Source organism: Papilio xuthus, unplaced genomic scaffold (assembly GCF_000836235.2).
Source record: "Papilio xuthus unplaced genomic scaffold, Pxut_1.1 DF829567.1, whole genome shotgun sequence".
Lineage (NCBI taxonomy): Eukaryota > Metazoa > Arthropoda > Insecta > Lepidoptera > Papilionidae > Papilio > Papilio xuthus.
In genome coordinates, this window is record NW_013529082.1 from 731,381 (window position 1) to 755,546 (window position 24,166).

The window sequence follows — 24,166 nt, forward strand, 5'->3', positions numbered from 1 at the left end:
TGGAATGATTCTGTTCCCGTTACTTGTCTCCGATGTGATTGTTAAAAAGAAGTACAACTGATATAAAATAAAAGAAAATACGACACACAAAGATACTATGATAACGTTTTTCTTCTTTTTGTAGCCCATTATCGTTAAATGATACAGATAATTCGAGTTTTTAGTTGTATAATATTTATAACATTACAGTTCATTTTATAAACACAGTGCATGAAAAGTGCATTCGTTACATTTAATCTGAAATATCTAATTAAATAAACGAAAACGAAATAAACCGATTGCAATATTTTTGTATTGTGTCAATGTCAGTGTCAGCAACTTGTCAACTAAATCAACCAATGACATTTAGTCACGTGACTTATCACAGAAAGCATAATTTACGTTTTCTCGCTAGGATTAGGTTTTAAAACACGTTTACACACATAATTCAAGAGGGATTTCTCTATTTTAGATTTATTTCAAGATCATACATCCAAATTCACCAGCTCTTCGGCTTCAAAATTAGAAAAAAAATTAACAACTCTTTCAACGTGTTTATCAAGTGTTTATGATCAATATTGACATTACTTATCTAGGTTGTCAAAGTCAAATTGTCAAATTTTTTGTCCTTTCCTATGTACCTATAGCTTAATAATAACATTTTAAGGCACCATAATAATAATTTAGTTGTTTATCAAACGTTATTTTCCAATGTAGGTCATATTTAAGTTATACAATATGAATTCCCTTTCAAGGGATTTGGCATCCTGTTCGTCAAACTCCGCGAAAAGCGATGAAAATATAAACAATAATGATGATCTGGAGGTACCTCTATATGTAACATTTAGTACACTTATAAATCAAAAATGAAATTAAAAAAATGTAATTCATCATTTAAGTTTTTTATTTTCCTATAAATACACTCTTTCTATGTATGTAAACATTGTAATGGTTTCTAGGTAGATAATTCAAGATGTGTTCTCCTCAAGATAGCCACATTGTATGCAGAACAATTGATGAGTGATCTGATCCTTGATGTTGATGGAGTGGCATATCCAGTGCACAGACTTATTCTGTGTGCGAGCAGTGAAGTGTTTCAGGTATAGTCCATTTCTAATAAGAATGTTACATCACAATACAGTTGGATGTGGATAAGCAAGAAACCTCTATAAGACAGAGTCATTGTCTGGTCCTTATGAACGAGATTCTCTGGGTATGAGAGAAACTTTTATACAGGACAAACTTGCTTATCCAGGTTCAACAGTGTTTTGTTTATATGTTTATCTTTCTTTAATTAAGTTTGTATTTCCTCTCATTCTCTTTGCAAATACAGATATAACAATATGCGTCAATATTAAATAACAATAGACAAAGGGTCACTACAGTGAAGCCCCTCTCTTACTCGCTCAGATATCCTTGTTTGATTATAACTTTGTACATTTGTTCTTCTGATTAGGTTATGCTGATGAATAGAGAATGGAGCGAGTGTAAAAAGACACGCATCGTTCTGCAGGAGAATCCAGTTGCTGCATCTGTCTTCCCACAGTTTCTTAAGTATGTTAATTACTTTGATGGATAATTTATTTAATTTTTTTTCACAAAGGGTAATAAGCAGGGAGTAACTCCAAGGTTTTACCATTAAAATATTTATGTAAACAGATTGTAAAGCCTTTTGTTCTCTTTGATAAAACAAAGATAGTAAAATGTTACATCAATTACTGAATTAAAACGGTGTTTAGATTTTTTAAATGCATTTTAATTTTTAGGTATTTCTACACTGGTCAAATTAAAATATCACATAAAACAGTTCTTCCAGTACTTTCTCTTGCTGATAAATATAATGTTTCGGTAAGTAAAATAATAACAAATGCAACTATTTTCTTTGAATGGGCCATTATATGGTTTGCTAGTTTTGGAATAACCTTTTAATTTTATATTTTTTTTTATTTATGAACATAATTAATTCGTAATATCTTCAGGATCTGATGACATTATGCTTGGAGTATATGGGCCAGCATGTGGCCCAGGCGGCGCAGCGCGGTCAGCTAATTGCCTGGATGCAGTACACCATGGCTTGTGGACATAATAAAGTTGCCAAAGTAAGTCTACAAAGATATAAGCTACACAATCATATTTCAAAAACACTGGTCGGCAAGAAAATCTTCTTTTGAGAATTTAAAAAAGAAAATAGTTTTCTTTTTTAAATTTTTGAACATATTTTTCGTACTATCATAATTGTTTGTGGATTTAGTAAGTAATAGAATAAATAAGAATATTTATAACTATATTAAGTTTACGTCTCTTGAGTGTGGTAGCATAATAATTAGTTGTAAATTTGGATGTTGTATTTGTGTATGTAGGCATGTCAGAACTTCTTCAAGTGGAACCTGGAGTGGAGCTGGCTTGACAGCGATCTGGATGAGCTGGAAGGGGAGACACTAGCGCAGCTCCTGCAGCAGAACGACCTCGTCGTACACAACGAGATGAGTGTATATAAGTCAGTACATTGTTTTTTTGGACATATTAATATAATAAAATAAGTGTAATAATTGCACTAAAAACAAAAAACAAAAAAACATGAGATACTGACAATATTAATTTAAAATGTATTTTAAATACAATTGCTGACCTAAAAACCATAAACATATCCTATAACCAGTTTTAAGAGAGTCTATGTGACCTGTGGCCTCACATATTTCTACCCAGGAATGTTATAAGTACAGTCAGCTCCCTAATTAATGAAGTGTTGTCCTCAGGTTTGTGGAACGTTGGCTGAATCGTCAGCGAGAGTCGTGCAACATGCCAGAAGGTGTGGAGCGCACGCCCAGTGACTGCACCACCAACACCAGTGACAGCAGCGGCTACTCCGAAAGCAGGATGCAATGGGACGCACTGGTCGCGGCCGCTTTCTCACATGTCAGGTAATTTATAAAACTTTGTATGAAGAATTACTCTTCTGATGGTTCTTCTGCAGTTATATGACAAGTTGTGTCTGAGTGATTATTCTGTTTCCTCATGGCAGGTTCGAATGTGTCTATTTGATTTGTTATGTGGATATGTGATAGGTTTCCAATGATGTGCCCCAACCAGCTGGCGACTCTGCTGCTGTCACCGCTGACCCAGCAGCACAAGGACTTCTTCATGGAGCGCATGGCTGTCGCCATGAGCTACCAGTCAGGTCAGTGCATATTCTGTTACAAGTCAATAATTACAATTGGAAAATTTAAATGTGCATATTGATGTTCCCGACAGTTATTCTACCTTTATTGAATCCTCATCACTACTGCCAATAGCAACCGTCAGTTACAATATGGCGAAGATCAAATAGGCACAAAATAGTTCGATTTTAGCCTGTCCATATGTGTGGTTTGTGCGTAGGTCAGTACGAGCGCGTGTGGGAGGTGCAGCAGACGGCGGGCGGGCGCGCGCTGTTCACGCCGCGGCTCTACACGGAGGACATGTGGGGCTCCGTGCTGGCAGTAGACAACTTCCACTCCCTGCCCTGCTACCACATGCGCACCTTCATCTTCTCCACACGACCAGCTGTGGCTGACGTCGCCTACACCGACCGCATGATGGAGTGGACCGTGGAACTCTACCCCAAGGGTGTCTGGTTCAGGAAGAGCATGCTAATCGCTTGGTCCGGCACTTATGATGTCAGTTTTGTTAAGTACAGTCAACTGCATAAATATGTATATATTTACAAAGCTTCAGAAATGTATATGCCTTCGGTTCCAAAAACATGTATGCTATGGCGTTTACAAATTTCTGAAGTTAATAAATGTTCACATATTTATGCAGCTGACTGTACATTGAAATAAAGCTTTATTATACTAGAGACTATATAAGAATGTGCTCGTTAGGTGCCGGAAGCGGTGCTCCGCACTGTGCGTATCGCCATCACCTGCCTCAGCGTCACCGCACCAGACACGTACCTACCCGAGCCCGACGTCAGGGTCAAGGTACTCATAAACATATAATTTATACTTAAACACTCCATATCTCTTACTATATCCACAATTGTGTTGATATGTTTTATAGATTGGTATCCTTGTATGGGGCCGACAGAACGGTGTGGCGCATATCTCCGACGTGGCGGTGCGCGTACATCGCTTCTCCGCACAGAACAGGTAATGTACGACTCGAAGGACCAAAAATTATATGTCATAGATAAATAAACTAACAAATAAAGCTTATTTCTGTAGAGTGCTGAACATCGATGATGCACTAGACTTTGACGAGCTGAACACACCGCTGTACACGCCCGCGCAGCCCGCCTCGCCCGGTAACAAGCAAGGGTCAGTATACTTCAGGTTAAATATTATATTTACCTATAACTACACTCCTCTTCGTCGTAAATTCAAGTTAAATAGTCTATGACCATCCTTAATAATTATGCTATTAAATGAATTATTATTTTTTCAAATCTGTTTAGTAGTTTATGAGATTATAGTGTAAAAACTTTTTAATTTATTATTGTATAGGCGGTGTCCGAAGTGCGTGGAGAGCAACACTAGCACTGAACCCTCACATCTCATGGGGCCAAACAAGGACCAGCTCAGGGTGAGTACATCAACTCTTGGAGTAATCTCCCAAAAGTAATCTTCATACGTCACACTCTGAAATAAAAATAAATTTGTCTATGTTTTAAGAAAGTTTATAATAATGTTTAGTCAGACTTAAATGTAGTAACATTTTGATACTATAATATTGCCATTTCTGTTTTTTTTTTAATAAATTTTCACTTTTTGTTGTAATGTTTTGTCTTATCTCTTAAAAAATCAAATTATTTTAGTTTCTGTTTGACATTTTTTTCAGGTACAAGTAGTAATCTTGCCACTAACGGATTACTGCTACGTGAGCCCCGCAGAGGTCGCGGTGGGCTCCGACCGACTTGGACCCTGAAGAGAGGCAATAACACCACACGCGGACCTTTATCGTCCTGTATCACGTGTACAAATTACTTTTGACCCTAAAAATACATTTTTAAATCATCAACTTATTCTAGTTAATTTTTGGAAACAAAATTATTTTAATTGGGGTCAATTTTTGTCAACTTAACACGATCCGTGCCACGAATACGTATGGAAGAGTACTTTCCAGGCGAGCTAGTGGCAATGGCTGTTAATCTTTTACTGACCAAGCATTCAGTTGGTCAATTTTACCATTTTCAAGTTCGTAATATTTCATCGTAGAAATCAATCGCAGCATGGAACTATAATCTATTTTATTTCGCTATTATCGCAGCTTTTAGTGTATTAAAATCTACATATTATGTATATTGTATGCAATATGTAAAAATTATAAATATTGTCAATGTTTCAATAATCCAATGTCTAGTCCGATTATAAAATGACGAAATTTACAATGCTTCAACGACATTTTATTCAAAGTCGAATACACTTAACTTTTTGTTGCCTTTAAAATGCAAGTTAAAAATAATGTTTTAAAGATCCCAAGCAGTTTACAATTTATCTAATTTCTTTAACATGTTTCATCCCATTTCGATCTTTTGTGACGAACTTGCCAGGCGAGTGGTAGTGAATGTGTTAAAACAATTATTCACAATAATGGCTTATCGGGACATGGCAATCCTGTCGCATTGTGACCTCAAAGTGAGAAAAAGCGCAATCTTCCTTTGTGTTCCCACTACCGAAACACGTGTATAAAACATTTTGTTGTATGTTTATTTAAAGGAAAGACAAAAGTGGGGACATTCAGTTCACAATGTTTGTTGTTAAATTTGTTGTCGTGTTAGAACATTGTATTTGTATTATTAAAAATAATTAATCTAATAGTGGTTTTATTTATTTTTTAAATAAAAATATTCATTCTAATAAAATTTATTATGAAATTAAATTTAAATTAGGCTCGTAACGTCATTTGCATACAAAATTACAGTTTTATATGATCGGAGGAACACAACGATAAACAATTATTACGTAAAATAAAATTTTAATAACAATTTTGTTTACAACCCAAAAAGGGAACAAAAACATAGTGCAAAAGTCTTTGCTGATCTTCCACAAACATTACACAACAAAAATAAAAACTCGAGACATAAACTTTAGTTCTAGAGCGAGATGGATATATAAATAGGCATATGTATCCGTCTCGCTCACTCCGATGACATTTGCAGCTAACTTCACAAAATCCGCCATTTTAAATGCAATTGACGTCACACAGCTTTACATACAGATTGTCTTTTCTAAATTTACAAAAGCGGATCACATAGAAGCAATTTTTTCTTACAAGTATAGGAAAATGCATTGAAAGCACAGCAAAGCGGCAGTTTTAATATTTAAGTACTTATATTCTAAGGAAAAAAATAAACTTACAAAAGTAAAAAAAAATTAAGTACTATAATGGAATATTTTTTTATAAAGTTTTGCATATTTTTGTATACTTTAAAATCTCTTTATGTTGGTAGGATTGATTTTGGTCTTTAGATGTTTTTTTTTTGCCAGTAAGTAAATGGTATTCTCCCTAAGAATTTACCTGTTATTTTATCGCCGACCATTTTAATGTAAATTATTGTTATTGTCTGAAACACTTTAGAGTATTTTAGTGTCTTAAAAGAAATTCATCCAAAAATATGTTGAGCAAAATTGGATTTCTCACTTGTTATCACAGAATATGCCGAAAAATATTGTTTTTTTTGTGATTATAATAATTTCGATAATAATGAAGCTCTGCGTTGTCCCGCTCACCCCGCGGGGTGGCTGCTCCTAGGGGTAACCACTGCACATCCCTGATGGGAACATTTGCTGAGGGGGGGAGGCGCGTCATACCAGGAACTCCTTCGGGAACAGGTTCATTGAAGCGTAGTCTTCCAGTACCTGTGAAAAGAAACAAACGGTGTTGAGGTTAGTGTAATTCTGAACAGCAGAAAATTACTATGTTAACTTATTCGATTATTATTAGTAGATACTAGGTAGCTATAGCCCGTGACTCCGTACGCGCGAAATTAAAAAATAATAATTAGTAGCCTGTGTTCTTCTACATTAATGCCATATTTCTGTGAGATCCGTTTAGCCGTTCTTAAGATACCTACTAACAAACATCCATCCATCCATCCATTAACAAATTCGCATTTAAAATATTACTAAGATATGTGTCCAACTACTAACATAACTATGGTTTTAGCAGGTTTTTTTATTTGTGTGATGACTTCATACAGAGTATAAAATAGTTATGTCGTGACCTGTGTGAGTGCGGCTGCAGTGGGCGCGGCATGTCGGGGAGGCAGCAGTGCGGCGAGGCGGGTGCCGGCGAGACAGAGCTGTCGGTTGAGCAGCAGCTCTGCGCCGGCTGCGGGATCCAGCGGCGTGTGCGGGATCTCATGCCGCCGGCAGATGTCCGCCCACGCGCTCAGGTGTGTGTCATTCGCCTGCTCGACTACCGCACTTATGTCACTCTGTCAACACAAACAACACTAGTAAACATAAAGCGACAACTCAAAGATATAGACCGACAACGTTATCTGACCCGTTGGGCATAAACTAAATATTGACAGCTCACTAGCGCCTCTCAATCAATGTCAAAAAATGTCATAATATCCTCTTTGTATTGTAGCTGTCATTTTCTAAGTCTAAGTACAATTTATTATATTCTGATAGAACCAAACAAAATAGCAGCTCTATTCACCTCGTTTCTGATATCCTTGTTTGACTATACATAACCTCATTTCAAAATAGTATGGTCACTTGTAAACTTAAAAAACGATCAACAAAGTATCCTCACTACATACGAGTAAAAAACCTAAAAAAAAATCTTTCAAGCACATAATAGAGCAGAAGACAACATTTTAGACGAATCTCTATATGGAGTAATTGTATACAATTCTAGCTACATACCTTAGCGAGTGTGGATATCGCCGTGCCGTAGTAATCATGTTTGATCTTGAATATCTCTGAGACGAGTTTAGCAAGGCTGCCCTGTGTGCTGTCCGCCTCGTCCACCACATTGTACACCTGACCCTGGGCCTCCGGAGTTCGGGCCAGGGTCCACGCGGCTCGGCATACGTCCTCTACATGCACAGTGTTCATCTTCAGGTCCGCCGTCCAGAGGAGCTTCATCGTCTGACCGAGGTGTTTGTAGATAGCACCAATCAGTAATCTGGGTGCTGAGAACAAAGTTTTTTTGTTAGAAAAAGAGTTATTTAACATTGAAATATAGCGTTATAAATAGTTCTCGTTGACCTTAGACAACAATTGAAAGGTTATAATATGTTAAAAGTTAAGGTAGTATTAGTCATCCAGTAAGGACAATAATCAACACCAAAAAGACTTAATGTAGGTTCTCAAGATCAAAATCTACAAATTTACAAGATATTGTTATCTCTACTTTGAAAAATATACAGGGATGATAATATGTTTTATACAGAGATTTAGGTCTCAAAAACCCACGGTTAGCCATACTGATGCTCCCGATCATACATTCAGCAATTGTTATATAAGTGGCTTACTCAAGCTCCTCCTATCTCCGATGCCGTAGACGATGGCGGGACGCAGCACGGTGTAGCTGAGCTCTGGCTCCAGACTCCGCAGCTCCTGCTCCACCTTGCTCTTCATGCGGCCTTCCACCGTCCATGGCTCTATGGGACAATCCTCCTTTTGTGGCTGCAATAGAATATACATTGCTTTGTACAAATAAATTCCTTCAAGGCTGGCAATGTATCTTAGTACTCCTAGTTTTATGATATTTTAAGTTCATACAAAAAAACCTATAAGATTTAAACTAATTAAAACTATACCGTTTTACCCAAACCTAAAGAAGCCATAATACATTAACCTGAGACTAAACTTGCCTAAAATTAGTTACTTCCTTGGCTTCGAAAATTCGATTAGGTATCCGAAACCATAGATTAACTTAGTAAAAACGTATAAAAACATTTATTTTTATTTACACAGAGTAGCGTAGTAAAACCAAAGTAACAATGTAATGGTTTGAACAAAACTAACCTTATCACTACTATACATATGCCCGCTGGAGATCTCAACCAGTCTGCCGACCTTCATCTTGGCGCATTGTCGGGCCACATTGCAGCTCAACGTAAAGATACCCTCTGAGTAGACCGCCTCTGTCTGCCCCATGCGCGTCTCTCCCGCGCAGTTCACCACCACATCCCAGGGCTCGCCATCCGTGTGAAGAGCTGTCGCGCATGATGCTGGGGAGAAGACACATTTGGTAATGAATTAGTTCCATCTAAGAGGCTAAACAAACTACAAGATGGAATGGAACATATAATTGAAGGAAGAATGAAAAAAAAGCGCTGAAAGAAAAAAAAATTGTAAAAAAGTTAAAACCTGATTTAATGTTTTTTTTTACTTCTGTCACTTCAATCCACAAAGTGCAGTGACGTCATAATTTTTTTTTCTCGACAGGTTAGTTAAGAACAATAGAGCACTCCCCTCACCCTACACAAAGGGCTGTGCGATGTCAGGCCAGCACTTGATAGAATGGCTCTTTGTTTAGATTGTGCGAACTAAAACTCAGATACTATGATACTATACTTCAGTCTTAAATACATAATTCGAAGTTTTATTTTGTTAGGATACAATATTGAAATTTACATAGGTTGCCATTGTTGAAACATCTGTTTAAAACATGCAGTCTTTATTTATTTTAACTTTTTTTTTATATCATATGGTGGCAAACGAGCGAGCGGCCACCTGAAATCGCTGATGTAGCGAAGTGACCGTTGTCCATAGACATACGAAATTGCATATGCGTTGCCTACCTTTAATCGACGGAGGAGAGGATGCACAGAAAGAAAATTTATTCCCTTTCCATGGATCCTCTCATCCAGAAAGTCCACTTCCACTTCCTGTCCTTTCCTTATAAGAAAAAAGGTGGGAAGGGAAAGAGGACGATGTTAGGCCTACGGGATGCACACTCATCAGACGAAACATGGATTTGCTTCCACTTCACGCCTGTCTTGTGTGGTCGTGGTATTTTACCGGGCGAGCCGGGCCAATTCGTGCGAAGATGTTAAAGCAGGATCTACCACTCTTAAAATTAAACTAAACTTGACTAGAATAATATTGATAATATTACCTACAATAAACAAAATTAAACAATCATAGTTAAAATTTATATATCTTTTATATATGTTATAACAAACATAGAGACAACCTATGAATTATAGAACAAACAGACAATAAAGCTTTGTAATTAAATGAAGGATATGAATCAACAAGTATTGGAGACTAATTAGTATGCACCGGAGGTAACTTCACACAATGGTCCAACTCCCACAAGATATGCATCATAAGAACTCTAATATTATTTATTAATGTGTGAATTATTTGTGTTTAAAACATGCGCACATAAACACAATACATACTAAATATTAAAAAAATATTGTTAATTCTTATTAGCTTAAATCGTTAATTGAGAGATATGTCTAGTATCTATACAATATCAAATAAATAGAATATAAAAGGCTAATTCTACTTCATTTTGGATAAATATTGCAAAATAAATTCCAGCTTGATACCTTCACGCGTTTTTGAGAAAAAGGGTCTTGACAGATGGACGGACAACAAAGTGATCCTATAAGGGTTCCGTTTTTCCTATGAGGTACGGAACCCTAAAAAAGATTATTACCTTATATTTAGCACTAATATGAAATTAGCAACCTCACGTTAATGTCTTAAATAATAATGCTAACAAAAAACCATATCTTGTTGCTTTCCTGGTATACACACAATAACAGGAAAATAAATCATTATTTAAGACACAATTTATTAAACTCCACCACATGTGGTCAAGTCACGTCCTTACAGTTTGTGATATGAAGTAACTCAAGGATATTAAGCTATCAATATTTACACAGCAAACAACTATGATAAGTTTTATCTCTTTTTTTATATGCACCAGTAATCATTGTTGATAAGAACATCCATCATTACATCCTAGACGGATATAGCTCTAAAAAACTTTAAAACTGTGAATGGTTATTTATCTGGAATAATAATCAAAATATAACATGTTATGAATGATGTTAGTACATAATGTTTAGAACTTGTCTTTGTTCAAGTGTGATGTGTATAGAGAAAGACTAGTAGTAAATTTTATATTACCTATATCTTTAGAATTCCTTACTCTATATATTATTCTCTTCTACTTAGAAAGTTTCTTACTAGAAAATAACAAAAGAATAGTGTGAAATATGAAATAGTGCTGTATTGCTATATTATATTTATTACTATATTAAAAAATTGTTGAACTATGAACATACATACATAAAGAAAGTGTTTTGTGTTGAGCGATACCCTTTTTCCATAAACAAGCAATTTTATAAAATAATTATAAAATAACAAAACAATTGAGGATTATAGTACAGATAATTAATTGCATTTGTCAGTCTTCCAATCGGAGACGGAAGTCACGCGATGAAAGCATTGGTTAGCGCGTGTTACATTATACTTGTATTAAACCGCACTTATCACATTAATGTAATGCCTCATTAATTTTATTAATCAACTTTTTTTATTCGTCTGGCAACATTTCCGTCTCAGACAGCTGTTATCGTAAAAGAAGCTCAGACAAAACAAATTGGTATAATTAAATGAAATTTCACAGTATAACTTGTATGAGCTAAGTTATTTGAAGTTGTAAGATTCACATAATTTCTAACACCAATGAAATTGTACATTAAAACACAACTTTAAATATTGTAATTAAAATAAAACACACTACATAATAAAGATATAAGTAAGCATTAGAATGTATAAATAGTGGTTGTCTCCTGTAAATACATATGAGGATATGAATCACATGTGATAGCTTATCTTGAGTCAATGACATGAGAATGTATATATAACAATACATAACTAAAATATATACATTAGTCACAAGTTAACTTTTGATGTTTAACTTTTTTTATACTATAAAGAGGCAAATGAGCAAGCAGCCTTATTTTGCCAACAAGAAATGACACCTGCCAATAGACAACCCAATTTGCAGACGCATTGCCTATCTTTGATCAACAGTGGTGACATTCAGGATTAAAATTAGGCCTGCTTAACAGACCCTAATTAGTCAAAACGTAGGATTTTTTCCGCATCACCTATGTCCTTTGTGTGATCATGGTATTTGCAGGTAATCCAGCCTGTGCATGTTGATTTTAGTAAAGAAGTATTCCAAGCGTTCTTATGTACAGTTTTAAATGTAAAAAATCTATAATTTTCTAATTATACTGAATCATTAAAGGTAAAAAAAAATTGATTTGTGATTATTAATTCTTTTACTAAAAACGTGTAACAGCTAAAACACATGTATGTTGCAAGAATGTGTCCTTTATTGTAAAATATTTCTTGTTATTATATAATTTGCTCAGTTCAACTTCATCAGTTTCCCTGTATTATCTTGTTTATAGTGAATATAGTTTATGATGTTTCCAATACAAATTGCTGTTCACAGGAAATAGTTGTAAAAACTAACAAACAACAACAGTAACTAAGTTTAAAGTTATATGATATACAAAGTTTTATTAAAAAAAATATATTGCTTAAATATGAATGTTGCAGTTTGGACCATTTATATTGTCTTTCATGTAATTATTACTTACTTGGATTGATTAAATTTGCACTCTTGTATTCAACGCGGGGGTCCTCGAAGATTTTAGTGTGTGTCGGATTGAGGAAGGCCAGTTGTGGAGGTGTTTTGTCCACCACTCGCAACTCACTCACTAAATCGTTGCTTATTAAGTATTCAACCAGATTCCGCCCGATGAAGCCGCACCCTGTAGCAAATCGCGAGATCAGACTAAGAAAAAACACTTAGGTCACCGATGACTAACACTTTCGAAAGACCGTTATTAGGTTTGAAAAAAAAATGTACAACATGAAATAAAACATTTAATTATACATGTAACACTTTATCATGATCGTTTGCGATTTCTTAAAACACAAATCCAATAAGATTACCTCCTAAAACTACAGCTCGGGGCTTTATTTCACCGGTAGATTCGGACATTTCGGTAGCGGTTTTACAAATGTAAATGACAACTTGACATTTATCCTGACATTGAGATGACAGCAGACAGTTTCTGAGTTGCCATATGAAACTTTTCAGCATTTTATATACTCTTTATTTTATATACTCTATATTTTATATACTCTTTGCTTTTCAGCACTTTTCAGTGACAAATTTCGGAGTTTTTTTTACAGAGAACATTGATAGAGAAATGGCACGAAAGAATTTTGCTACAATTTAGTTTCATCATTATTAAAAGAAAACACACGAGGAATTACTATTTAGTTCGTTTATTAAATTCACTTTAAATAATACTGCTATAATATAAAAAAGAAAATAACACACTTCAGTCTTGCAGTAATTGAAATTGAAACAAAATCGTCTTTAGATACTTTTAGAAAATTAGCACCGTGTTTTTGTAGTGTCGTTCGATTTCGTTACATGATTAGCAGGGTCCACTTTATTTGTTGCATCTGCTGGAAGCGAGAAAGTTACTGCTAATCCAGCTGAAAGCGGAATTATTTATTTAATATCAACCATACAATGTTTAAAAGATTTTAAAAAGTAAAGCAATCTTACACATAACTAAAACGACATATCCACTTATCATGGGCGTACAGTGATCGGAAAGTAGCGATGCAATTAATTGTACACTTATAAAGCCGAATCCTCTTGCTACTACTACAGACAAACACGTAGCCATTCCCCTAAAAGAAATATACGTATGTTAATCACAGAAAGAACGATTTTATAACTTGCATTATTGGATGGATCTTAATTCCTTTGACAAGAGTGTAATAGTATGGTGTTAGTGCTTCTTTGACCCGAATTCAAAAGCCCAATAATTTAAAATGCCATTTTAGCTAAATAATATTTACAGAACTTAATGTTTGATATGTTATCTCACACTTACCGTAAGTAAGTGGGATTCAATTCCACCAAGTAAGTATTGACTGTACCCAAAATTAAGGAAACATAATTGAAAAAATAAAATAGGGCAATACTAAGTAGCGGAAGTGTCACGAAAATGAGCGCCAAACCGCTGAGTACAGATACAATGAATATGAGTATTGTTATTTTCTTTTTTCCAACGCTGCCAACTACGAATGAAAGTATAATATTGAGGCTGCCTGATACAGCAGAGTAACAAGCCACTGCGTACAAGGTTAGTGGCTGAACGGCACTGTTGCAGTTTGTTGACACCTAAAAAAAAATACGATTCTGAATTTCTGTTTGTTGTTGATGTTATTTACTGCTTTTGAACTACGTTTATGCTGTAATAATAAAGTAACATCCTGTTTTGTTTTATTACATTCTATTGTGGTTATTTGACATAAATCACGTTTTCGTGTTCAGGGATAATGTAATAGTGTCCTTGCACAATGTATTTGCATATTCATGAACTTACGTTAATCTGAATTATATAAATATTCTCGCCTTACCACACTTATAGCCTTTGTTTAGTCTATCCCTTAGTGTACAATTTTCTTACTAAAACTAAACTAAGGCACTACTTATTGATTCAGAAATAGTTAAACTCGATTCAATTAATTTTGATATAAGTACCGTAACGTTAGAAGTGGAAGTGCTGGCGACATCACAGAACGTTTTGCCAGAGTTGTCCTCACCGTTGAAGTATGCATTAGTCATTGTAGGAACCCACATAGTGTATCCTGTTGACCTGTACATAGAAAAAGAAATTCAAAATAGTAGATTATGAGAAATAAGAGAAGACAGATAACTTCTAAGATAACTTCTCTACACAATAATGTACTTACGTCATATAAGCACTCAATAGCAAATAGTAGAGTTTCAAAGAATTCTTCAACAGCGGAGGTTTGAATAGAGGCGCTGTTTGATTCCACATTTTACGCACGAACGATACGTCAGAAGCAATGTTGACTGTCGCCTCTTCTAGAAATATTTGTGTAACCTGTTCATACAATTAAATTGAACCAAAAATGATGATACAAATAAAAAGTTACGAAAGAGAATACTTATTTTAACAAAAACAAATGAAAAAAGGGTTTTGTCAGACAGACGGACGGACAGTAAAGCGATCCGGAACGAGTTCCGTTTTTTCTTTCGAGGTACGGAACCCTAAAAATGACCGAAACTTAGTAAAAATACATAAATATGCCTAGAAAACTGTAGTATATACTTACATAGTAATCGTTCTTTCCAATCGTGTTATAGGAATACATTTTCTTCAGTCCATTAACAGCGTCATCCTCTTTGCCTGAACTGAGCAGGAACTTGGGACTTTCGTGTAAGAAGACCATACCAATCACGCCGAGGATACCGGGCAGACTGATGATCAGCATCAGCAGTCGCCAAGGTCGGTAGTTCAGGCTCAGCAATGGGACGTATACGTCAAACGAGAGCTTGAAAACTGGTATTGCTACTACTGTTTAAAGGAATACAGACACATATGATCATATTACGTTTATCTATTATAGAAATAGAACTTTTAACTTTATGTATTAAAAAAAAACGAATGATCTTGTAGTCTTTCTAGTTTAAATTTGGAATACAATAGGATTTGGAAGGGTATCTTCTTTAGTGTCTTTGTGTTTGTTCTTCACGACAAATGTAAGTATGTAATCGGCTAGTATTTGGACCATAATTGGCATTGAATCAAGAACAATTTAGTAAGTTCTCACAGCATATGACGAGCTGGACGTACATGGTCGCACTGGCCATGAGGAAGAGAAAGCGGCTGCGATGTCGCGTAGGCGTTGTTTCCCCCAGCAGCACAAACGCAGCAGCGTTAGCTGACGAAGTGCTGTACATTTATTAAACTATAACTTTAGTATGAATGTAATTGGAGAAATTCGTTCCTTAAAATTCAATCCAGTACAAGCAAAATAAACATACAAGCCTGCTGACAGAAACTTGAGTACTGCCAAAGAGGCGTAAGTTGGCGCCACACTGGCAATAAGGTTCATGACAGCGCCTATCGGCATTGCTATGAGGAGGGTCCGACGTCTGCCGAGGGTGTCGGCGCACAGACCCCATGCGTATGAAGACAACATGACTCCTAAGACATAAGAAAGAATAATTAACAATAAATTAATAACCAAGCGAATTATAATCTTACTTAGATGCCCAGATCCTAACTAGATCAAGTTTTCATTTCTGGTTTGGAAGGATTCAAAAGTATACCCAAAGAAAAATTCGTGTATACTAACCAATCAGAGGCACTGCTGACAGTAATCCTTGCTGCGTGATTGTGAGCCGCATGTCGCAGGCGGCCGCTGGCAGCGCCACGGAGAAACCAAAGATGTCCAGGTACATCGCCAGGATGAGTAGATTGCATGAGCACAACATCCAGTAGTTGTATCTTCCAAAACCTTGACAATAACTAACATTTAGTGAAAGACATATTAAATGTTTATTTCGCGCACAATTAAAAAAAAACTTCTTTGTAAAAGATCTTTTTTTTAACGGATCAGATATATTTAATGAGCTTAAAATAAATATAAGAAAAAAAAATACCAGTTGAATTTAAAGCTTCATCGTAGCTACATTTTGCGGTTATACTTTTCATATTTTCATTATTTTCGGCCAGCATTTTTATTAAAAAAACAACTACTGGCAGATATTCGTTACTTTAGAACTCGATCTCAACTAACAAGAGGTTTCTGAATGCAACTATTTTATTACACAATAAAGCCCCTTAAGATGTTGCCAATGAATTGTTATTAAAAGACAAATAATTATGTGTCACATTTTCCCATTTCAATTGTGTTGTTAATTATTCTAACGACTAATGTATTGTCAAGTATCTATAGTCATAGATTAAGCAGGTTATTGATAGAAAATAGAATGGGTAATGTAACTAAAATCATTACAGTTTTGATACTTAATACTTATTTAAGTACTACATTTACCAACACATCGCCCGGCGGGATCGTTGCACTAGTTTATTTATAAGGAAAAAAATGAGGTAACATTGAAGCAAACTGATGAAAAAAACCCTTGGGATTCTAAGGTTTTTGTTTCCAAAGTACTTTTTTTAGTTTCATAAAGATATAATTATCTTAAGCGGTATTTTACATGTTTGGCGTTAAGTAGGCTGGTTGGATCGGTTTATTCATGAGACTGACCTTAACTTCTTCTTTCGCTAAGTAGGTTTTGTTTATAATGCTCTACGTAAGCTATTTATATTTTCAAGTGAAGAGTCGGATATCCCAATATACTCATGTATAATGATAAGGAACATCAAAACTATTCAAGTATTTATTGCGTTTAACAGTGGTATTTACGTATATGTATTTGTCAATTTTGTTTAGGAACCATTTTTAAAGCAAAAAAAATGAGTAACATATTTCGTATTCGATTCGATTTCGTTCGTATTTCATTTCCGATGAAATTTTGAATCTCATACTCGAAAAAATTAAGCGACCTTTTTATCCACATTTTATTTGCTCCGTGGAAGTCAGTAATCTCTTTTCGAAGCTGCTCTCCTGGTAGTTTTCTGTAAAATGGCGGACCTGTCTTCGTTGCTTAGCAACCCCGATGTTGCCTGCGTTACTTAAAAAAATACGAGATAAAAAGATGTTAACTTTTAAATAATGTATTCTTAATACAAACAAATGAGTACATATATCGTTATTTAATCGGTTTTTAATTTTTTATAGTGAGATAAAAATGCTCAACCAAAAACTTTATACTGGGCGGTGCTTTTCGTCAAACATTCGTCAGCTTTTTTTTCTCCTTCGACTTGTTTACGGCAAAAATTTTCACGATGTCTGAATTATCAGGGCAGCATACACACCAAGATGTTGCTAGATTTATTATAATGATACATGAAGAAATGGAGAGGCCAAAGAATATTTTTAACAACTTTCAGTTTTTAATAGTAAAAAGGAGTATAGGTTAGACTAGTTTCTAATATTCACAAAGATGGCTTTATAAGCACTATCCTCACATATTTTTAGTTTTACCGTAGCATATTTTAATCACAAAGTAAATATATATCGATACCGCATCCATTATTGATAACGTTCGCAACTCTAGTTTAGAAAGGGGTGGCGAATCAATATTTTGACGCATGCGTTTTTACTATCATAGCGAAACGCATCTACAACTTTATGCTATCCTGGTATTCCCGCCCACAGTTACGAAAGTTTTCTGCCCTCCATCAGAGCTTTACCAAGTTCCAGGAAAATTACTGGTTACTCTAGTTAGTCACAATGAAGAAGGAAGATGTAGGAGTTATGAAACAAAAACTTTTTATTTAGTTTTTCTGACTTTTTTAACTATTAGCGCCATCTTCTGAGGAAATTTCGAAATTATGTTGAATTTTACGTTCTTCATACGAGCTTTCTGTGGAAAAAAACTCTTCATGATTTTATTATCGTTACACTAGTTTAATTGAATCCCTAACTCTTAAAAATAAAAATAGGAATTCTATTAATACGTAACATATAACATTTATTTACAAAGATTTACTTAATATCTATGAGGTGTCGTCTTTCTTCGGTTGCGTCGTCTGTAAATATTTGTCATTAGGTAAGAATGCTGCTACGATGGCTGATGCTGAAAGTAACAAAATAGATACATTTAATATAACTTTGTAAAATTTAGTTTTAATTTAATTTTATATTAGTGTATTCCCTCCTTAATATGTCTATTCGTATTTAAATTTGGAACATACCACAAATTATCCGACTTCAAAAAGAAGGAGGTTATCAATTCGTCCGTATTTTTTAAGTGTGTTACCGCGTAATTCCGCCCCTGGTGCTCCGATTTTTTTTTAAATATACATACCTGCGAATATAGAGCAGAAGAGATAGAAGCCCGCGTCGCAATTGACCTCAAGCAGCAGGTTGAGGATCTGTACGGAGGCGAAGGTGCCGAGCCTGCCGCCTGTCATCGTAAGTGCTACAGCCAAAGCCCTACGATCAAACATAGATCTCTCAATAACATGCAAAGATATCCATTGAATAACACCTCATTTTCCAAAGTCGAGGAGGTGGAAGTCAGCAGTAGGAGACTTGAAACTGATCAAATCAGATGATAGTATCGTCGTAATATATTTATCCCATTCTATGTGGAATAACAGGTTTTTTTTGTCCAAAACAACATATATATCATTAAAATATAATGTGCAATTAAACTTATTTTAAAGATTTTCAACATCTTCATCAATATAATTCACACTTTAGTCATAGAATGATGATGGGCTCAATATATAAGATATATTTAGTTTATTAAACTGACCTGAGACTGGTGGGGAAGAGTGCAACAGCGATGGCGGTGTAGAGTCCCAGGATGAGGATGCCGAGCATGAAGAAAACGAAGAACGCGACGCTGACATACGCGTTGGGGATGAGGTTGGTAATGATGCCCGCCAGCCCACATGCTACCGCCACCACCATAGCCATGTTGCGACGACCCACACGGTTCACTATCTGCAAAGAACGAGATACGTATGTATATAAATACTGCTTTGTAACCTTCGTGGTTGTAAAACTATCCGTTATCTGTGCTATCCTTGTCTGCTTTGGATCTTCGATTTAAATGAAATGTGGTTTCTGAACGAATTTACTTATTGTAGTCACAAATTTATTACACAACAAGAAGGGTACAGTAATTTCTATTTTCGTTGTTAGTTTAGGACCTTGTATGAAAAATCATGTGATATTTTTGGCTAAAAAATAAATTTACCAAGCTGAGGAGTCCATTTGCAACTGATTGCACCGCACCCACCAGCAGCACCATTAGTAGAGAGGTCACGTTGAGAGAGCACGGAACTACATCTGGCTAGAAACGATAGAAAATTAAATTGACATGGTCTGATAGATATTATACTTATTCGTACATAGCAACTTTGTCAGCAAAACTTTATAGTATTAATAACTGTATTATACTTACATCAGCAGGGATATCTATACTGTTGCTAAGTATAGAGCAGAGACTTTGGTCAGTGCCCTCACCCGTCTCCACGATCTGCACAAACTGGTTGGCGATCGACGGCAGCCATACCGCGAATGCACCCACTCTGTATTCATCATTATCAATCAAGTTAATTGTTTAACATTGCAAAATACCAATTTCGGATGTTTCCAAAAGTGGATACTCACTGTTGGAACACGAAGAGTATCGTCATTATTATGGTATACTTCAATAGAGGCATTTTGAAGAGGGGTATGATCTGTTCTTTTGGCGACAACGGACCCGATGACTGTTGGGCATCGTATATCAGACCTGAGATCTGAAACAAAATCAATTAGGCATTACAGTAGCAGTTTGCAATAGTATTATTGAACGAAGTAGGTTGCCCGATCTCCCTTAAAGTACCAAGCCACCATAAAGTTTGGAAATCACATTAACTGTTAATATGGATAAATAATGTTATTTAAAATTACTTCTTACTTGTAATTCTCCTGCGGATTTTCTATTATTCATTTTATGTATGCTCTTTATGATATCAATAGCTTCCTGTTCCCGTCCCTGAGAGTAAATGTACTTGGGGCTCTCCTTTATCGTGAGCAGCCAGGCCGCAGCTAACAATCCTGGCGCGGAATACACCAGGAGTAGAGTTCGCCAAGAGTTCCAGTATATTCCCAAATTAGGAAGGTAGAAAGAGAAAGACAGAGGTATGATAGGGATGGCGATAACTGAAAAGTAAAGCAATAAATTGAAATTGAATAAATGATAAATATGTAAAAGACAGATTGATTTTATGGGGACATTACCAGATATATAAATTCAAGTATATTGTGTACGTGTTTTTCGGCATTTGAAAATTTAAAAATATAGTTAGTATAAGTAGCACAATTTTCCTGAACAAAACCATACCTGCCATAATCCCTTGAGCCAGCAGGAATATGCTGGTGACGAGTAGTACGATCAGGTTGCGCTTGGCCATCGGCACGCTCTCGCTCACCATCGTCATAGACAACGAGTACTTGCCAGCCGCGCTACGATAAAAAACTTAGTAAGCAATGGTCCGATTAATGTGTTAATACCGTTCAAGTAGTTAAACAAGTTGTAACATGCGATCGTAGACAGAGAGCAAGGTAAACGATCCTTTTACCTAACTATATAACAAAGCAATGGTTGGATGTATGACGCCTTTTTAAATAAAATTGACTTAAAAGTCGGATACGGCAAACGACGGAAAAAATTGTTGATGTATGGTATCATAAGCCAAAGCCGTGCTAAGAAGGATGTCTAGTTTAACTTACCAAAAAGAGGCAATAGTCTGTAGTATCAAAAGCATAATCCAGTCCACCGATATACTGGCCAGAGCGTTGACGGCAGAAGCTGAGAGCAGAGAGACGAACAGCATGCGTCGACGACCAAACTTGTCGCCGAGGTACCCGCCGAAAACACCGCCCAGGATTATACCTTTAGTTTGAAACAACCCCATTATGTTATCAATATGCATGCTGCAAAGAGGTCAAAAAAGTGTTTTAAGTATGTTTAAGCATTTTATACAACTTGCAAATATCAGCAAACAAATTCAACGACATGTGTGAAGTAAACCAACCCGCACAGGGCAACCTCGCTTAGGAAAGGCCCTTCAGTGGGGACCTATAGTGATCTGATGATGATATAGTAGAACTTAAAACACTATATGATTGTGATCTACATACCAACTAAAGGTCCAGCAGCTATGAGACCCTGCTGCGCGTTGGTGGTTTCAAGTTCACAGGCGCTCGCTGGGATGATGATTGTTGTGCCAAACGCTATACATGCATATGCTATGATGATGAACCCAGTCAGTGCCGTCAGGTTATAGTTGTACAGACCGAAACCTGCCAGTGACAAAACGTTGTACTTTAAAAAAATAATAATATACAGTATCTCATAATGGACAACTGTCGTACGCGATTTTTTCCCGCGCAGAAGTAAAAAAAAACCAAGGAGTATTCTTAATCTATAGATCTCTCTGGAGATACCTTTTAATATACTTTAATTCCTCCAAATTTTTGCATTTATAATAGGTATTAGTAAGAAGTAAGTTCGTCATGATAAGATGCCAGTAAAAAACAAAAATAAAATAAAATCAAACTTCTTTACTGTCATCATAAGGAACGGAATACATTATTACAAAATTAATCCCTTTATTTGTTACAAAATAATTTATAATTTATTCCTATTCTATTTATTAGAGAATAATGACATGTCATTGTGACAGTCATCGTGACAGAACATAAACCTAAAATAAATTAAAATGTCTTGATAATGGCAACATTTTTGGGGTCACAGGACATTGAAGTATATTTATTTTACGTACCTGCCAAATCAAGAGCAGTTTCGAATGCCACTTTACCATCATTTTCATTTTTGTTACCGCTAGACATATTTTTACCTTTTTTTCACTGTACAATGCTTTATTTTTTTTAATTTTGGTTATATTTGTTACAAATTTTTAAAACTGTTTTATGATTTTTTTTTCGCATATTTTTTTTCTAACGACTAACTCGCACGCCTCCATTAATTTAATGAACTGAAATATTTGCGATGTTATTTTGTTTATCTACATCGATTAAAGATAATATCGGATGTTGATTAAAGGATTATTCATCGCGTGGTCAAAAGTCGATGTATGCAATAGTACAACTTTCCACTTACAAGGCTAAGAAATCAATGTATGCGTGTTTCCAATTTTTCTTAACTACTGAAAAAATATGAATGAACTATAGTAGTATTTTCTAGCGACGCTGGAGAAGTTATGTTACAAAAATAATCTTACTAATATTTTAAATGCGAATGTTTAGATAGATGGATGGATGTTTGTTTAAAGGTATCACCAGAACGGCTGATCGGATCTCGATGAAATTTGGCATGGATGTAGAACATAGTCTGGAAGAACACATAGGCTATTAAGTTTTTTTTTTAATGACGCGAGACAGTTATTTTTTAAATAAATCTTTTTGCTTTTATTAGAATACTTGAGTTTATTTACTTATGTTTAATACAATGTAAGCTAGGTTTAGCGAGTATTTTAATGTCTATGGACAGTGGTCACTTCGCGAAGGTAGCCGTTTGCTCGTTTGCCACTTTCTAAAATACTATACCAAAGTATAAGGCTGCCAGTCCACCAGAGCGGAGCGAGGCAGCGGAGCCGAGAAACGGACTAATGCGGAGTGGAGTTGCGTACTGTGACTGTCCACCGGAGCGGAGCGAGGCTGCGGAGCGGAGTGAGGAAGTAATGCGGAGCGGAGTTGCTGTGTTTTTCAATATGCGGAGCTAGGCAGCAAGTACGCGACGAGTGATTTCGAGCTCCCGGCGTGGGGCGATTGGTTTAGTTCTACGCGAAATGTCAGTGATAGCAGACATGCCATCGAAAAAGTTGATACATTATTACCTTACATTGCACTCGCTTCCCCGCTCCGCATCCCCGCACGTTTCCCCGCTCCGTTTCCCCGCTCCGCTTACCGGTTTTATATGAAATTTTAAACTAGCTCGCAAGTCCCTGTCCACTTAAGAGGAGCGGAGATTTTGTGCAATCCTATTGGTTAATATTTCTCCGTTTCTCGGCTCCGCTGCCTCGCTCCGCTCTGGTGGACTGGCAGCCTTACACGTGTAGAAATTCTACACGTGTTAACAAACAAATTACTTAATTACTTGCAAATGTATAGATACGATTAATAATATTGGAAGTGTCTGTATGTAGCAACGAGTTAAAAATATATCTTTCGTACACTAGTGTGAACTATATTTACCTTACTTATAACGATTTTTAAAATGTTTGCCTTTCTGTTCGCAAATAATGAAGTCGCGGGCAACCGCTAGTTTATAGATAAATTTCAAAGTCTTTATAAATACTCAAGTCATTGTGATGATTATTTAAAATATATTAAAGTAATTATCAAATTTTGCAATTAGAAATGAAAAGGCATTTTTTAAAAATTTGTATAACATTTGCTGATGTGTCGATATTTAAATGTAAAAAATAATTTCATTATATGCCACACGTATGATTGTTGCAGAATGATAAAAAAATAAAAATGTTTATCATTCCTAATAAAACATTTTGTTTTGTCACACTTTGTATTAACAGAATTTGCATTATGATTTGATTCTGTACTAGGAAATAATCTGAACTAAATAAATAACTACGGAAGGTTAAATTTAAAAGAACAATACATATTTCTTATTATAAATAACAACACAACACTAACGATATTTTTTAATCGACCAAAAATAAATAAAATCAACGTTAAAATCTAAATAGTTTACA

The 24,166-nt window shown here is 35.5% G+C and overlaps 4 protein-coding genes across 5 annotated transcripts; 1 reads left to right on the top strand and 3 right to left on the bottom strand.

The window, feature by feature from the left end:
- The first annotated feature begins 594 nt into the window (after nt 1-594).
- Nucleotides 595-5,774, top strand: Tango10 (transport and golgi organization 10). The gene is made up of 14 exons (XM_013311895.1): nt 595-804; nt 939-1,079; nt 1,436-1,533; nt 1,746-1,827; nt 1,959-2,078; nt 2,340-2,476; nt 2,736-2,900; nt 3,045-3,157; nt 3,358-3,635; nt 3,843-3,941; nt 4,021-4,109; nt 4,185-4,277; nt 4,464-4,542; nt 4,798-5,774. Exons 1-14 carry the CDS (start codon nt 718-720, stop codon nt 4,882-4,884), a joined length of 1,668 nt encoding a protein of 555 aa, XP_013167349.1. The 5' UTR covers nt 595-717; the 3' UTR covers nt 4,885-5,774.
- Nucleotides 5,775-6,374: 600 nt separating this feature from the next.
- Nucleotides 6,375-13,013, bottom strand: LOC106117533 (uncharacterized). The gene is made up of 7 exons (XM_013311898.1): nt 12,915-13,013; nt 12,557-12,730; nt 8,943-9,148; nt 8,447-8,600; nt 7,836-8,104; nt 7,184-7,396; nt 6,375-6,818 (listed from the first exon to the last, which is right to left on the bottom strand). Exons 1-7 carry the CDS (start codon nt 12,961-12,963, stop codon nt 6,765-6,767), a joined length of 1,119 nt encoding a protein of 372 aa, XP_013167352.1. The 5' UTR covers nt 12,964-13,013; the 3' UTR covers nt 6,375-6,764.
- Nucleotides 13,014-13,319: 306 nt separating this feature from the next.
- On the bottom strand, nt 13,320-16,545 carry LOC106117295 (synaptic vesicle glycoprotein 2A). Of its 2 annotated transcripts, none has more exons than XM_013311544.1 (10): nt 16,462-16,545; nt 16,155-16,316; nt 15,841-16,003; nt 15,627-15,748; nt 15,129-15,367; nt 14,742-14,896; nt 14,530-14,644; nt 13,877-14,166; nt 13,543-13,670; nt 13,320-13,469 (listed from the first exon to the last, which is right to left on the bottom strand). In XM_013311544.1, the coding sequence occupies exons 1-10, from the start codon at nt 16,535-16,537 to the stop codon at nt 13,366-13,368; spliced, it is 1,554 nt and encodes a 517-aa protein (XP_013166998.1). In that variant the 5' UTR covers nt 16,538-16,545; the 3' UTR covers nt 13,320-13,365. The 2 variants fall into 2 exon arrangements, with proteins under 2 accessions (XP_013166998.1, XP_013166989.1); XM_013311535.1 differs by having other exon boundaries at nt 15,129-15,370.
- Nucleotides 16,546-17,882: 1,337 nt separating this feature from the next.
- On the bottom strand, nt 17,883-22,328 carry LOC106118022 (solute carrier family 22 member 4). The gene is made up of 11 exons (XM_013312584.1): nt 22,217-22,328; nt 21,573-21,734; nt 21,162-21,324; nt 20,773-20,894; nt 20,347-20,591; nt 20,055-20,185; nt 19,846-19,972; nt 19,639-19,734; nt 19,192-19,382; nt 18,739-18,866; nt 17,883-18,507 (listed from the first exon to the last, which is right to left on the bottom strand). The coding sequence occupies exons 1-11, from the start codon at nt 22,281-22,283 to the stop codon at nt 18,428-18,430; spliced, it is 1,512 nt and encodes a 503-aa protein (XP_013168038.1). The 5' UTR covers nt 22,284-22,328; the 3' UTR covers nt 17,883-18,427.
- Between the last annotated feature and the right edge of the window lie 1,838 nt (nt 22,329-24,166).

Excerpts from the sequence above, each read along its gene's own strand:
- Tango10 (XM_013311895.1), top strand. The coding sequence starts at position 718 with ATGAATTCCCTTTCAAGGGATTTGGCATCCTGTTCGTCAAACTCCGCG. Across the intron at positions 805-938 it reads ACAATAATGATGATCTGGAG|GTAGATAATTCAAGATGTGT; the intron begins GTACCTCTATAT and ends AATGGTTTCTAG. Across the intron at positions 2,901-3,044 it reads GCCGCTTTCTCACATGTCAG|GTTTCCAATGATGTGCCCCA; the intron begins GTAATTTATAAA and ends GATATGTGATAG.
- LOC106117533 (XM_013311898.1), bottom strand. The coding sequence starts at position 12,963 with ATGTCCGAATCTACCGGTGAAATAAAGCCCCGAGCTGTAGTTTTAGGA. Across the intron at positions 8,105-8,446 it reads CGGAGATAGGAGGAGCTTGA|CACCCAGATTACTGATTGGT; the intron begins GTAAGCCACTTA and ends CTTTGTTCTCAG. Across the intron at positions 7,397-7,835 it reads CGATATCCACACTCGCTAAG|AGTGACATAAGTGCGGTAGT; the intron begins GTATGTAGCTAG and ends TTGTGTTGACAG.
- LOC106117295 (XM_013311535.1), bottom strand. The coding sequence starts at position 16,537 with ATGCTGGCCGAAAATAATGAAAATATGAAAAGTATAACCGCAAAATGT. Across the intron at positions 16,317-16,461 it reads TGAAGCTTTAAATTCAACTG|GTTTTGGAAGATACAACTAC; the intron begins GTATTTTTTTTT and ends GTTATTGTCAAG. Across the intron at positions 15,371-15,626 it reads CGTCCAGCTCGTCATATGCT|TAGTAGCAATACCAGTTTTC; the intron begins GTGAGAACTTAC and ends TCCTTTAAACAG.
- LOC106118022 (XM_013312584.1), bottom strand. The coding sequence starts at position 22,283 with ATGTCTAGCGGTAACAAAAATGAAAATGATGGTAAAGTGGCATTCGAA. Across the intron at positions 21,325-21,572 it reads AGCTGCTGGACCTTTAGTTG|GTATAATCCTGGGCGGTGTT; the intron begins GTATGTAGATCA and ends TTCAAACTAAAG. Across the intron at positions 20,186-20,346 it reads AATCCGCAGGAGAATTACAA|ATCTCAGGTCTGATATACGA; the intron begins GTAAGAAGTAAT and ends ATTTTGTTTCAG.